We start from the raw sequence: 16516 nt of genomic DNA on the forward strand, positions 1-16516 counted from the left end.
AAAGACAGAAGGGACAAAAGATGAGAGCAACAAAGAGCGAGCTATACCAAGGAGATGTCGATGTTTGCGCTTAGCTTGACCATTTTGGGCAGGAGTGTCAGAACACGAAGACTGATGAATAGTGCTATTAGTAGCTAAAAACTCCTCAAACTTAGACAAGTAATACTCACCTCTTAAATTAGAACGGAGAACTTTAATGGTGGTGGAAAACTGAGTGCGAATCATGGAGTGAAAATTGGAATATATTTTGTAAAAATCAAATTTTCGGGTCATCAAATAAACCCAGGTAAATCGACTGTAATCATCCGCAAAAGACACATAATATTGCGAACCACTCTTGGTAATTATAGGGGAAGGACCCCAAACATTAGTATGAACCAATTGAAAAGGAGAAGATAAAATAGAACTACTTTTATTAAATGGAAGAGCAAGCATTTCAGCCAATTTACAACTATGACACTTAGAAATATCATCAATGGAAAAATTGCCTAAATGTCTAGACCAAACTAACATCCTCAAATTGTCACTAGACATATGACCTAACCTAAAATGCCAAATATAAAATATTGTTTAAACAAAAGGAAGACAATGCAGTAGGAGACACAACTAGAAGAACATGCAAGCTGTCCAAGATAAATAGTTCTCCAATTCTACGCCCGATCCCAATCTGCCTCTTGGATACCCAAACCTGCACAACACAATGAGAAGAAGAGAAAACAACATCAAAATCGGAATTAGATAATTGACTAATAGAAATAAGACTGAGTGAGAGGTGAGGTACATAAAATGCAGGAGAAAGAGACAAATGAGAAGACGAAATAGAACCAACAGAGTGTACAGGCATAGAAGAACCATTAGTGGTAGCAATAGTGATAGGAGAAGAAGGGGAGACACAATTACTGAGAAGAGATGCAATAGGGTCATATGATGTGAACAACCAGAATAAAAAATCCACGAAGTGTGAATATTACTTGAAGAGGATGAACCAGACAAACCTAACTGAGTGGTAGTCATAGCGGAGGCCTGGGACGAAAGATTTGGATTGGCTGCCATGAAATATTTGAACTGCTCAAACATAGACTGCACATTAGAAGACGGACCATTCTCAGAAATGGGTGCTAAAAAGGCAGCAGATGAACGAGATCCCGAAGATGTCGGCTTAGAGGACGGTGGACCAGACGAATGACTCTTGGGCTGCAAAAGTTTAGGACAAGTATGTTTTCAATGGTCTTTCTGATGATAGAAGCTGCACTCATCCATGGAAACCCAAGGCTTGGGCTTATTAGTAACCTAAAATAAAGGAGATGGTGGGGTGGGCAAGTAGGAGCACCATGAGCCACCTTGAATCGATTTTATTCTGCAATAAGTTCACGGACTGTACCATCAACAGAAGGTAAGGGGGATCGATGGAGAATAGCTCCCCAAAGTGGGTCAAACTGATAACGAAGGGCCATAAGAAATTGAACAAGACGTTACTTCTCCCGATACTTGGTATAACTGTCAAGTAACTGCGATGGTTCCATTAAAGCAAGTTGATCTCAATAAGTAGTTATCTCATTGTAGAACTCTTGAATGGACTTATCTTTCTCACTAGTGCTGTGAATAGACATCTAAAGTTCATACTGTTTTGCGAAGTTAGACTCAAGATACATAGTTTTCAAATAGTCCTAAACTTGTTTAGAAGTAGAATACTTGGAAAAATTCATACCAATGGTAGTTTAAACTGAATTATGAAATCAAGTAAGAATTTGTGCATTTCCTTATCCCATTTTGCAACATTGGCCTCAGTGTCTTTGGATTCCATAGGTCTAACAGTTATACCAATAAGATAGTTCCACATGCCTGTACCCGTTATAAAATTTTTCATTTCATGAGACCAATAAGGGTAATTGGTACCATCGCTTGCAGTTTATCATCAGCCATATTGTTATAATTAAACAACGTAGTGAAATCAAAGTAGAGTGAAAAGCAGCAGAGAGAAAAAGAGAGAGAGAGATGAACGACCTGTGTGAGATACGCAACCTAGGTCTCCGACTGAACCAGACCAGCGATGAAGGCTTCTTAGGGCTCAACAGTAGAACACAGTCCAAACAGTCGAAGTCAAGAATCAGAGAAGTATTGAATCAGAATCAGAGGGAAAAACGAAGTCAAGAAGAAGGATGACTGCATTTGGGTAGTCGCAGGTCTGTGTGAGACATGACTGCTTCGTGTGAAAGGCTAGGGCTCTGACTGAAACAGAGACATCAACCAGGAGGTGTAGGAGTGTTGAACCAGAATTAGAGGGAAGAAACAAAAGTGTTGAACAAAGATCGCGAGTCAAGAAGGCTGCAAATCGAAGGGTTGCAAACTTCGAATGTGGAGAGCTACGAAGACAGAACTGTGAATTGCAAACACGATGAGACTCTCAAGTTGCGAACTGCAAATGCAAGCCTCCAGCAGGTCGTCGGAAGGTAAATGGCGGCTAGGATTGCAGGACCTGCTCTAATACCATGTTAACAGAGAGGATGAATTTGTATATTATTGAATAATCAACCAAAAGGCTGAGTACAAATATATAATCTAGACAGAATAAAATCCTAATAACCTAAACTACTAAACTACTCTTAATGAATAATATAAAATACAATAAAATACATAATTCACATACAATGTATGGATTTTCCTACTGATATGAACTAGAACTGTTTGAATTTCTTACTTCATTGTTGATTCTGTTTTATTGATATACAAAAGGTTATTAAATGGGTATGTTAGAACTTTGAAGTACTATTTTTGTTGTTCAGCATAATAATGCAATCAGTGTTGAACATTTTCAGGTTCAAAACCTTTGGGGGCAGAGATCCTCACAGACCACCTGAAGATATTGCTTATTCCGTTGCTCGTTTTTTCCAAAAAGGCGGTAGCTTACAAAACTATTACATGGTATTCTTAATAATTTTCCATCTCATGGGTATAGAATTATTTTCATGTACTTTGTCATTAAGTGGGAAAGACATTCAGTTCTTGATGTACCATGCCAGTTAACTTCTACGTGAAGCCTCATGTTCTACATTTTTGTGCTGTCTTCTTTGGCTTTTAGTATCATGGTGGGACAAACTTTGGTCGCACTTCAGGCGGGCCATTCATTACCACAAGTTATGATTATAATGCACCTATTGATGAATATGGTGAGCTATCTGTGTTTCTCGTTCCAAAGAAACCTGCTCATATGGATTTCCAGAGCGGAAGTTTTTAAATTTGAATGTTTTTTTTTTATATTTCTTCTAGGGTTAGCTAGGCTTCCCAAGTGGGCACACCTTAAGGAACTTCACAGGGCTATAAAGTTATGTGAGCATGCATTGCTGAACAGTGAGTCAACCTTGCTTTCACTAGGTCCTTTACAAGAGGTGACTATCCTCCCTCTCCTACCTTTGAGCTTCAAAATTGCTAAAATACATTTTACATTTTTGGACATTGTAATGTTATAAGTTAATTAAACCAGTATGCTTTTCAGTGGTTCAAATGTTTTCAGGATGTGGATTTTATTTTTAGTTTTTGCATCTAATATCGGCTTGTGTAGTTCACTATGTTCTGATTTTCCCTTGCGTGCCATGCATGTACATGGTTTGCACTCCCTTTGCTGCTTTTAAATGTTTTGCTTTTTGCTATTTGTAAAACTGTGGGGCTTTGTTGCACACCTTTAGTGAAGCATTTATGTTATCCATCTAAGAGACAAGTATTACTTTTTTCTTTTTTCTGTTTTAGTCAAGCATGCAAATATTTCATTCATTATGTTTTATTTTATTTTACTTTTTCCCATTTGTTGTAAAATAATTTATGATTTATGCATCATTGGTTGTTCATGTTGTTCATGTTGAGTTGGTTGGAAACTTGGAAAGAATTACATGCTTAAGAAAAATATTTGAAATCAATTAAAACTGCATTGAAAGAACGGCAAAAACCCAAGCATATGCAAGCTAAAAAGGCTTAAACCCATGAATATATTTGTTTGATAAGTAAAGATCACATAATATAAAGTATAGATCATATAATATAATATAAAAAAATGCCTCAAAAGGCGCAACCATGTACAAAGAGTCAAAAAGGCTCAACTCAACAATGAAATCTACGATAAATGAGAGGGTTCACAAAAAAATCCTTTACCCCAAAAATAAGAAGTATGCAAAAGAACCGCTTTAAGCTTATGGATTCGTGATTTTGACTCATAATTCATGAAAAATGTGTCTGTTCCTCTCCCTAAACTGAACTCCATAAAATCTCTTTTTTTATTTATTTGGAAGCATTGTAGATCACCCTTTGCACCAAAGTGGCTTTGGTCCTTGATGAGACCATTCTGTGATAACACAATTGGAGCAAAAAAAAAAAAAAAAAAAAACAAACAAACAAAGAAACAAATCTTTAGTAGGTAAATTAAGACGGGGGTGAATAAGTATCAATTAATTGATTTTCAAATTGTCACTGATAAATATTGAAAAGGCTATTGGTGGGGAAACTTATTGGTGGTTCTTCAGGAACTGTACTTGGTATGGTACTGTACCATTGGTACTGAAAAAGAGAGCTTTTGATGATGTGACATGTTTGTAATTTGTATTCATGTCTTTTAGAGACGTCAATTTTTTCTTCTTTTTTTGATCAACTTTTTGAGTTATAAGTTACACGCTTCAGAGGTTTGATTCTTATATAAGTATTAGCTTTGATAAAATAGGCGGAGAAACTATGTGGATTCACTTTGGCTAAGTAACAAAAAATGAGGAAAATTTTTCCTCCATTTATTTACAACAATCTACTATAAAAGCTTACCTTTGAGCATTCTATAGTGGAGTCCTACAACCTTAGTCCAGATATGCATTTATCATCATCATATTCTGCTTACTCTCAAATATTTAATGATTTTTAGTTATGAGTACGACTCCTGGTTGGGTTGGGTTTGCTTGTGTTGTGATTTTAGTCTTTTCTCTTGTCAGTTCAAGAAACATTTACTGATTAACCACTTGTTATAGGCTGATGTCTATGCAGACCCATCAGGTGCTTGTGCTGCCTTTATTGCTAACAATGATGATAAAAATGACAAGATAGTAGAGTTTCAGAATATGTCATATCACCTGCCAGCATGGTCAGTTAGCATTCTGCCAGACTGCAAGAATGTAGTATTTAACACTGCGAAGGTAATTTCTTGTATTTTGATGTCCCTGAATTTAGCCAAACATTATAATGTTCAATTCTTTGTGATTTTAAGTTTATCAGTCTACTTCTCAAGGAAGTATGAATTTACTTGAGTATAGATATTGTGCATTGTGAGCATCATTTCCTGGGGTCAGCTGCATTCAGAAACAAGTCTCAGGTGGTAGAGTGATCTCGTGTAAATCATATTTGCTGTATTTTTTGCTCTTGTAATTTCATCTTCTTCTTGTAGCTAACTCGTGCAAAAAACAAGTGAAACGAGGGGTTGTTTTTGTTTTAAGGTGGCCTTACTTCCTGTTAAAAAGATTTGTCCATTAATTTGGAACTTCTTTCTTTGATTTTGATCAAACATCCATAGGAGGCGACAATTCCATTTAGTTTACTTTCAAAGCAATAACTAACATAGTGATTGGTGTGTTAATGGATCTTTCTAACAACTAAGCGATCTCAGTCTCTCAGACGTGGCACATGTGCCATCATGTTTAAATGATGACAAAGTACTTTTCATTTCCACATCTTACTTCTCAGTTCTAATTATGGTCATCCATAACATTCACATCAATTGTCCACAAGTTGGTGATGGGTGTGGTTGCATTTCATCTAGTTTTTCCCTGTTAACTACAGTTTGGAATTTACATTTGGTACTTCTAACAGGTTGGGTCTCAAACTTCTAATGTTGAGATGGTACCAGAGGATTTGCAGCCATCATCTGTAAATAAAGACTTGAAAGGACTTCAATGGGAAGTCTTTGTGGAGAAAGCTGGGATCTGGGGAGAAGCTGATTTTGTTAAAAATGGTTTTGTTGATCACATCAATACAACAAAAGATACTACTGACTACCTTTGGTATACAACCAGGTTGGTCTCCCTAAAATTTGATTCTACCTATAGAAGCATTCTAAAAAATCAACTAGCATATTTCAAAATTTCAGATTATTCACCAAATAAACTTTTATAAAATGTATAAGACACACCAAATTCTTGATATTTTATACTATACTAGAGAAATGCAATTGTCAAAAATATAACAAGTGTAAAAATCATATACATAATGAAAAACATTACACAAACGCACATCTTCATAAAAAAAAGTACATTTGAATGAGATTGGGCTCCAGGAAGCCAATGAGAAGGAGAGCAAGTATTTTGTGGAACACCCTTATACATATTAAAATTAATAAAAAAAAATGGGAAGTGTTTGGTTTAATGCGGTATTTTTATGCCTTAATCCGTGAATTGAATTGTAATCAATGATTCTTAATTATTTGGAATCGAAACCTAACTATTCCTTCATAAAATGAAACCAAACCTACTGTTTGTATTGGTCTGTATTGATTTACTGGTTCCACCAGTTTTTTTAAACCCCCCTGTCAGTGGGCATATTCAGGATATATTGTTTGCAAATGATATTGGCCTAGTGGATGGAATTAAAAGAAACACTTGAGTCACAAGATACATAGAATACATTAAGTGGAAATTAAGTTTAAATTAAGTAGGACTCAAATTGAATACATAGAATGTAACTTTAGTAAGAATAGAAGTAGAAATAGTGAAAAGTGCACACCGAAAACAAAAAGAAACCAAAGAGTGAATAATTTCGTTATTTAGATTGGAGAGGTTAGAGATGAGGTGACCCATAGAATCAAAATTGGTTGGTTTAAGTGGACAAGAACTTCTGGTATATTATGCAATCCACAGATAATAACAAAATTGAAAGAATTTTTTTATAAAACAGTTACAAGGCCAGTGATAGCTTCATGGGACAAAATGGGTAAATGAGAAACAACACGTTAATAAATTAAGTGTAGCTGGGATGAGGATGCTAAGATAGATTTGTGGTAAGGTCAGGAAAAATAAAATTAGAAATGAATATAATTGTGAAATGATAGGAATAGCACCAATTGAAGGTAAGTTAAGAGAGAACTTACTAAGATGATTTGCTTATATACAATGAAAACTGGTAGATGCAATGGTAATGAAGTGATATGATCACTGTAAATGGAAATGTTAGGGAGAGGGAAAAACCTAAACTAACATGGGATATAGTAGTAAAAAAGATTATGAATTGATTATATTTAGCTGAGCATATAGCCCTTGACATAAAAGGATTCATGTTGCCAACCCTAATTGATTGGAACACAAAGCTTGGTTTGGTTTAGAGAGCCTAATCTTATGCAATTGAGCAGCTTTAGTCCTTCCAAAGCTGCTTGCACACTAGCTTGTCTCCTGTACCTCTGAAGAGTAAAGGCTGATAGGTTCCACACTAATGTGCTGATATTGATAATCTCAATCACTGCTCAAAACTGTATCAAGATGTTAAACACTATACAAGTTCTTTTAATGAAATATAAAATCTAGAGATAGTACATAAAGAAAAATTGATTTTATAATATAATTGATAAACAGTAAATAGAATAGAAACAATTGTCGTTCCCATCTCCAGTTTGTTTATGATAGCTAGTTCTTTCGTGGACCAGAACAAAATCTGGTGTACATGTCCTATAGTTTTACTAGTGCTTCCTTAAATGAGTTTCTCTATCTAAAAGTGTTTGATCTACTAATTAGTTTTCATTCTAAGTATATTAGTGAAATGAAGGGTGTGATGAATCAGAAATAGAAAAAGTATAATTATGACATTTATATATGCTTAACAATCATACAACTGGCTCTTAATCAGAATTATGTTGGAATGTGTTCCATATCGCCTAGAGTTACCCCATTTGTGTTGGTTGTAAGGCTTAATACCTGGGTTTTGAGGAGAAGTGTGAGCTGGGCTCTTCAATTTGGTATTAGAGCTTGGTTGGGCCTGTGATTGGTATGCCGTTTGTCCGGCTGCTGTATGTTGTGGTCCAGGATAGTGTGTTAGAATGTGTCCGACATCGCCTGGAGTTACTCCATTTGTGCTGGTTATAAGGCTTCAGTTTTCCTCTCCTTAGTACCTGTGTTTTAAGAAATGTAGGTTGGTGTAATAATTTATGTATTATTGATTGATGTATTGATTGATATTTATTGATATGTTGTAGTATATATTGATATTGATTACAATTACAAGGATTCCTATATATAGAAGAAAATGTGGTAGTAGGTGTAGGAGTGAAGTGGAGGTGGTAGGTGGAGTGTGTGATAGTGGAGGTGGTAGGTGTGGAGTGTGTGATAGTGGAGGTAGGTGTAGGAGTGAAGTGGAGGTGGTAGGTGGAGTGTGTGATAGTGGAGGTGGTAGGTGTGGAGTGTGTGATAGTGGAGGTGGTAGGTGGAGATAAATTCTAACAGCCCCCCGCAAACTCAAGGAGGAGAGAAACTAACCAACTTGAGTTTGGAGAGAGTAACAAAACAAGAAAATACATAAAAATAAAAAAAAAGGATAGGAGACACTGTATGGTCGTGTCAGACCATTAGTGAAGACACTGGACGGTGGTGTCATAACGTTGTAGAGGACACTGTATGGTGGTGTCATAACGATGTAGAAGACAGTTTATGGGGTCATGTCGGACCGTTGTAGAAGACAATTTATGGGGTCATGTCGGACCGTTGTAGAAGACAGTTTATGGGGTCATGTCGGACCGTTGTAGCAGACAATGTTGTGACAGTTGTTGTGACAGTTTACAGAGTCTTGCTGGACCCTTGTAGAAACTAACCGGAATCAATGTCGGGACAGTTTACAAAGTCTTGTCGGACCCATGAAGGAGCTAACCGGAATCAATGTCGGGACAGTTTACAGAGTTTTGTCGGACCCTTGTAGAAACTAACCGGAATCAATGTCGGGACAGTTTACAGAGTCTTGTCGGACCCTTGTAGAAACTAACCGGAATCTATGTCGGGACAGTTTACAGAGTCTTGTCGGACCCTTAAAGAGTCGCACCCTCAAAAGGTGTGCCCAATCTATCAAAGGCGTGCCATCAAAAGACGTGCCAAATTCATAAAAAGGCGTGCCATAAAAAGGCGTGCCCAATTCATCAAAAGGCGTGCCAGACATGATGGCGAGGCACGTGGGCGCCTTGGCTTGCGTGCCCGTTTTGTCGGCTAGTGGCAAGAGGTGCGCGATGCGCGTGGCTGCCTCGGCTATAAGACAGAGGCTGAGGCTGAGGCAAAAAACCTGCAAGAGATATTCTGAGAGAGATTTCTGAGAGAGATTCTGTAACACTCTGTTTTCTGAGAGAATTCTGAGAGAGATACTGTGTAACACTCTGGTGCCTAGAAAATGGCTTCATCGTCTTCCCGCGGGCTGCTCACCCTCTTTCCCGACCTCAACGAGTCAACGAGAGAGAGAACTGGTGCGGTGGCACTGGAAACTCAACCAAGCGCCCCGGAGTTTGCTCCGTTGAACTTTCCGATGCGGTCGGTGGAGCAAAGAATGGCAGTGCAGTCAGATGTGGAGGCCAATCAGTATACTTTGAAGGCATGTGTGGAAAGCATGACGGCGGTCACAAATTTGTCGAACCGGCTGCAGAGTAGGACAAATGAGGTGCAGCATGTAAACGCCCAACTGGCTCTGCTCCAACGCATGTATAAGGATGCGCGAGCAGAGATAAGCGTGCTAAGGGCAGAAAACAAGGAGCTGAAGCGGAAGGCCACCGTGATGTTCCGATTTGGAGGGCCGCCATATGCCGCAGTGGAGGAGCAGGGAGTAGTGATCGTGCCCAGTGGAGTGGGAAATACGGAGGCAACACCGGCAAGGGCCGCCCAGGACGGAGGCAAGAAGAAAAGACCGGCGGAATAGGCGAAGAAGTGAGGTCGGTTGGTGGCCGGCTGCAGAAAAGAAAACAAATTGTTTTGTTTGTTGTGGTTGTTTTTTTTTTTTTTTTTTTTTTTTTTTTTTTTGATGTAAAATGGTGATCGGGGTGAGCCCCTGATATGAATAAAATGAATAAAATATGAGTGTTGGGCAAATTAGGAAATTGTTTGTTTGTTTTTTTTTTTTGGATTGGACGTGTGCCCCTCTTTACAAAACAAAAACAATAAAATAAAAGACAATAATAAAAAAAAAAGATATATATATATATATATATATATGGGGAAGAATATAATGATGGGATTAAAAGGATGATGATAAAATATGATGAGGGGTTGAAAATAAAATAAAATAAGAAAAAATATGTCGGTGATGGGCGGTGGGATCAGACAGCGGCTTTATGGGAATGATAAAGTAGGGATGGCAATATTAAAAAAAAAGAAAGAGAGGGTGAAAAGTGAGAGAGAGAAAGTTGGTGGGTGTGTGAACTGGGAGATGTTTAGGGCGGTGGAGGAGGAGTCAGAGAAGGAGGGATCGACTACCATGGCCATGGATCGCTGGAGTCAGCGGCAAAGGGGACGTCAGCGAGGTTGTGAAACAGATCGAAGGGGCCACGATGCCAAAGACGATCAGAGGCCTCAGTACTTCCCATGATGCCGCCGAACACGACGAAGAGGCCAAGGACTCTCTCCCTCTACGGTGATGCAAACTGGACGCCGCGGGAACCATGAGAGCGGCACCACTCTAAAGATCAGAGAGAGGACTCAGTCAGATTCATTAGACGAGGCAGAGAACTTCATTTGGTCGAGGGCTTTGTGGTGAGCCCACGACTCGATGGTGAGATCGGTCTTGGAGTTGAAGCCGAATCCGCAGATGACGATAGAAAGCTGGTAATGTAGCAAGGAAGCTCCTAGTCCTCCCACTTCCTTCTCTTCCCGGCGGCGGAGGAGTCCGGTTGAAGAGAACACCCAATTCACACCCAGATGGGTCATCGGATTCTCCAGCTCCGCCGTCAATCGAATCTCTGTTCAGCAGAAATGTCGATTTCCACCCAGCGAAGAAGCCATTCTCTAGGTTCAGCAATGGCGGCGGAGGGTTTAGGTTGGAGACTCTGAACCCAACTACTATCGCGGATCCACGGAGGCTTGGTGCGTCGGGCCAGGGCAGTGGTCAAACGGGTCTGGTTGGGAAGAAACCAGATGGGTCGGAGTTTTTGGATGTTGGGTTGGATCCTGAGCTCACTTTTGGGATTACTTTTCGGAGACTTGGTTCTGGACTGGAAAATCTTGGTTCTGGGTTTGTCCGGCGGACGACCAAGGCGAGGCTGCCGCCCGCCGGTGAAGCGGAATCACTAAGTTCTTAACCTCGCTCTGATACCATGTAATAATTTATGTATTATTGATTGATGTATTGATTGATATTTATTGATATGTTGTAGTATATATTGATATTGATTACAATTACAAGGATTCCTATATATAGAAGAAAATGTGGTAGTAGGTGTAGGAGTGAAGTGGAGGTGGTAGGTGGAGTGTGTGATAGTGGAGGTGGTAGGTGTGGAGTGTGTGATAGTGGAGGTGGTAGGTGGAGATAAATTCTAACAGTTGGGCTTTTCAATTTGGTATCAGAGTTTGGTTGGGCCTGTGATTGGTGTGTCGTTTGTCCGACTAGTGTATATTGTGGTCTAGGAGGGTGTGTTGGAATGTGTCCCACATCGCCTGGAGTTGCCCTATCTGTGCTAGTTATAAGGATTTAGTTCCCCTTTCTTTAATACCTGGGTTTTAAAGAGAAGCGTGGGCTAGGCTTTTCAACTAAATAGTGGTTCTTAACCAGAATTTCTTTAAATAAAGTGATTTGTTATGCTAGTTAGTGCTCTTAAGTGTACAGGTGACCAGAAGGGTATAATAAATCTGAAATAGTCAATCTATGCATTTAAATTTACATTTACTGGCACTCTAAGTTTGCTTCAAGTTCTTACAGCGTATCCTTAATGGCAGCTTACATGTTGATGAGAATGAAGAGTTCTTGAAGAAAGGAAGCCAGCCAATGCTCGTAGTTGAATCAAAGGGTCATGCTCTCCATGCTTTTGTGAATCAGAAACTTCAAGGTTATTATCTATTTTCCTGAGATTCTACTACAGTAGTATCCTTTTATGGTATAAAGAACTGTTCATAAGCAGTCTTCCATAGTTATGGCTCTGTATCAGAACTGGAATGGTCACTTCATGCCATTCTGACTAGTCTGGAGAATATCCTTCACTTATGGTACTAGATTAAAGCTGTGTTTGGATCGTGGATTTGGGTAAGGCATTTGGAAAAGGAAAGCAAAAGGTGAGGAAAATGTGAATGAAATGTAAGCTAATTTTTTTCTCCATTTACCTTGCTTTTTTTGTTTCCTTTTCCAAATCTGTACCCAAATCCATGATCCAAACAACATAAGTGCCACGTGTGTCCCTAACTAAGCTTAATTATTATTTACTTGCTGCTGTTTAGCTAGTGCATCCGGAAATGGCTCAGTATCCCCTTTCAAATTTCAGACACCCATTTCTCTCAAGGCTGGGAAAAATGAAATTGCTCTTTTAAGCATGACTGTCGGCCTACAAGTAAGTTCTCATTTATTTAGTAAAACTGTGTTGCTTATGGTCGCTGAAGGTTTTAATTGGTCAATACTAGTTACACCTGAAAAGCTAATTTCATGTTGTCGAAAAGGGACTATCAACTGAGTTAATGGTAGTCTGCAGCAGCGCAATAGGATTTGGTTTTTATAATAAGAGATTCATTTTGCAGGTGTTGTTTCCATTATCTACTTTGTTGCTTTGACTATTGTGATGAAATTTGGTGACATAATGATTTTCTTATTCGTATGTGGCAATTGTTTGCTCTTGATCATACAGATGACTATGCTTACTTCTTAATTTGTATGCTTTTATTGGAAGAAAATGGAAGAATGGGATTTGGGATGGCGATGGATAACCTACCCTGTGGGTATCCATGGAGACCCAACCCAAATACATGGGTTTTCCCTTTTTTTTCTATCCATTGGGTAGGGTAAGTGATATTCTTTAAATATCTACAGGGGATGGGTTGGGGGTGGGTACCACTAATTTACCCATATGTCCTCTTTTTTTTCTTTTTTTTTAAGATTCACAACCAAAACTAAACATAAATTCAATCTTTTTTCTTTTATTTATTTATTTATTTATTTTCAGGTTCACAACCAACTTTTTTTTTTTTTTTTTTTTTTTTTTTTTTTTTTTTAAGATCCACAACCGAAGCTAAATATACATCTAATCTTTTTTTTTATTATTTTTTTTATTTTTAAGGCTCACAACCATTTTTTTTTTTAATTTTTAAGATTCACAACCAAAGCTGTTAAAATTTACCATCACCTACCACCAATTTACGATCACCTACCACCACCTACTCCTCACCTACTCCTCACCTACTACACTCACCCTCTCCTATATAATGAGCCACTCACCATTTGTAATAAACACAACACAATATCAATACATCAATCAATAATATACATCAATTTTTACATGGTATCAGAGCAGGTTTAGAACCTAATATTTTCGCTTCACCGGCGGGCGGCAACCTCACCTTAGCCGTCCGCCGGACCTCAACCTAGTCCGCTCGAATTTTCTACACATACCTTGAAATTTCTCTTACTCTTTCCTGCACTGCCCTGCAACCATGAATGACGGCGAAGACTGTGCGGCACAACCCCAGCTTCTCTGTCCTCACAGCGTTACAGATCTCTTGCATTCTGTTGATGCTTTTCTCTTTGACTGCGATGGTGTAATTTGGAAGGGCGATAAGCTCATTGATGGAGTCCCTCAGACCTTACAGATGCTTCGTTCCAAGGGGAAGAAGCTGGTTTTTGTGACCAACAATTCCACTAAGTCAAGAAGGCACTATGCCAAAAAATTTCATTCCCTTGGAATTTCAGTCAGCGAGGAGGAGATATTCTCTTCATCATTTGCAGCGGCTATGTTCTTGAAAGTCCATGACTTCCCTCGAGAAAAGAAGGTTTATGTAATAGGTGAGGAAGGCATATTGGAAGAATTGGAGCTTGAGGGTTTTACAGGTCTTGGAGGCCCGGAAGATGGAAAAAAGATGGTGCAGCTGAAACCAAACTGTCTCTCTCTCTCTCCCTCTAATCTCTCTCTCTTTGGGGTGTTCTGCGATCACGTGCTTTGAGTAGCCATGAGGGTGGCCTTTTGATAAAGCTGTTGCCATTATACTCTATTATAATATATAATCTTCACTCACAGATTCACACACTGGTTTTTTAATATAAACAAGAGATCCACACACTCACACATGCACCTCTGATTTTTTAATCTTTCAACCTTTTCCTTTTTTTATTTTTTATTCTTTAACTCACGTGGCATGTCTCTTCATGATTTTTATTTTCTTTTATCATCATCACATTACACTCATCATTTCTCTCACATTTCTTTTAATATTTCCCATCATTTCTTTTAAACTTTTCTTTTGCCAACCTGTTCCCCATTGATTTTATAATTTCATTTATTTTATCACATATCTATTTAAAAAAAAAAAAAAAAAAAAAAAAACACAAATCATAAACCAAAACACACCACACATCGTTTTATTCATGACAGGGAATTAACCCCCATCACATTTCTACACAAAAAAAAAAAAACAAAAAAAAACAAACAAACAAACAAACAAACAACAACAAAAGCTTTGTTTTCTTTTCTGCAGCGGCCACACATCGACCTCACTTCTTCTCTACTCTGCCGCCGGTCTTTTCTTTTTGCCTCCGTCCTGGACGGCCCTTGCTGGTGTTGCCTCCGTGTTTCCTTGTCCACCGAGCACGTTCACTCCCCCATACTCCTCCACTACCGCATATGGCGGACCTCCGAATCGGAACATCACGGTGGCCTTCCGCTTCAGCTCCTTGTTTTCTGCCTTTAGCACACTTATCTCTGCTCGCGCATCCTTATACATGCGTTGGAGCAGAGCCAGTTGGGAGTTTAACTGTTGCATCTCATTTGTCCTGCTCTGCAGCCGGTGCGACAAGTTTGTGACCGCAGTCATGGTTTCCACACATGACTTCAGAGTATACTGATTGGCCTCAATATCAGTTTGCACCGCCATTTTTTGCTCCACCGACCGCATCGGAAAGTTCAACGGAGCAAAACTAGAGGTGTTTGGTTGAGGTTCACTGGCCACCGCACCAGTTATTTCTCTTGTGGGCTCGTTCAGTTCTGGAAAGAGCGTGAGCAGACCACGGGAAGAGGAAGCCATGTTTTGGGTAGCTGGATGGGAAGAAGAGGCCATGTTGCTGAGTGTTTCAGAGACGGGTTGGTTACAGCGTATTACAGAGTTTCTCTCTCAGGCAAGGAAGAGTTTTTCAGAAGATTTTAGCAGGTTTTCTGCCTCAGCCTCCGCATTGATTTATATAGAACATGACGAAGCGGCAGACACGCGCATCATGCGCCGCTCGACGCTCGCCGACAATATGGGCGCGCCTTTTGATGGCACGCCTTTTGATGAATTGGGCACGCCTTTTGATGGCACGCCTTTTGAAAGATTGGGCACGCCTTTTGATGGTGCAACTTTTACAACGATCCGACATGACCCTATAAACTGTCCCGACATTTGATTCCGGTTAGCCTTTCCAACGGTCCGACATGACCCTATAAACTGTCCCAACATTTGATTCCGGTTCGCCTTTTACAACGGTCCGACATGACCCTATAAACTGTCCCGACATTGATTTCGGTTAGCTCCTTTATGGGTCCGACAAGACTCTGTAAACTGTTCTGACATTGATTCCGGTTAGCTCCTTCATGGGTCCGACAAGACTCTGTAAACTGTCCCGACATTGATTCCGGTTAGTTTCTACAAGGGTCCAGCAAGACTCCGTAAACTGTCACAACATTGTCTGCTACAACGGTCCGACATGACCCCATAAACTGTCTTCTACATCGGTCTGACACCGCCATCCAGTGTCCTCTACACCGTTATGACACCGCCATCCAGTGTCCTCTACACCGTTATGACACCACCATACAGTGTCCTTTACAACGTTATGACACCCCCATACTGTGTCCTCTACAACGTTATGGCACCACCATCCAGTGTCTTCACCAATGGTCTGACACGACCATACAGTGTCTCCTATCCTTTTTTATTTTTATGTATTTTCTTGTTTTGTTACTCTCTCCAAACTCAAGTTGGTTAGTTTCTATCCTCCTTGAGTTTGCGGGGGGCTGTTAAAATTTACCATCACCTACCACCAATTTACCATCACCTACCACCAATTTACGATCACCTACCACCACCTACTCCTCACCTACTACACTCACCCTCTCCTATATAATGAGCCACTCACCATTTGTAATAAACACAACACAATATCAATACATCAATCAATAATATACATCAATTTTTACAAAAGCTAAATATACATTCAGTCTTTTTTCTTTTATTTTTTTAAATTTTTTTTTAAGGTTCACAACCTTTTTTTTTTTTTTTTTTTTTTTTAAAGATTCACAACCAAAGCTAAATATACATTCAATCTTATTTTATTTTATTTGGTTCAATAATAAAATCAAATACACATATTGTCA

The 16516-nt window shown here is 39.1% G+C and overlaps 1 protein-coding gene across 2 annotated transcripts in view; it reads left to right on the forward strand.

Moving 5' to 3' along the window:
- Positions 1-16516, forward strand: part of BGAL10 (beta-galactosidase 10) — a 33371-nt gene that overhangs the window by 7270 nt on the left and 9585 nt on the right. For both annotated transcript variants that reach the window (XM_028236275.2, XM_028236276.2), the window contains exons 8-14: positions 2817-2922; positions 3080-3167; positions 3268-3386; positions 5001-5165; positions 5836-6038; positions 11907-12016; positions 12402-12511. In XM_028236275.2, the coding sequence (XP_028092076.2) occupies positions 2817-2922; positions 3080-3167; positions 3268-3386; positions 5001-5165; positions 5836-6038; positions 11907-12016; positions 12402-12511 (901 nt within the window). The remainder of the gene's footprint in view (positions 1-2816; positions 2923-3079; positions 3168-3267; positions 3387-5000; positions 5166-5835; positions 6039-11906; positions 12017-12401; positions 12512-16516) is intronic.

The sequence above is a fragment of the Camellia sinensis genome, chromosome 1 (assembly GCF_055761805.1).
Source record: "Camellia sinensis isolate YWXY chromosome 1, ASM5576180v1, whole genome shotgun sequence".
NCBI lineage: Eukaryota > Viridiplantae > Streptophyta > Magnoliopsida > Ericales > Theaceae > Camellia > Camellia sinensis.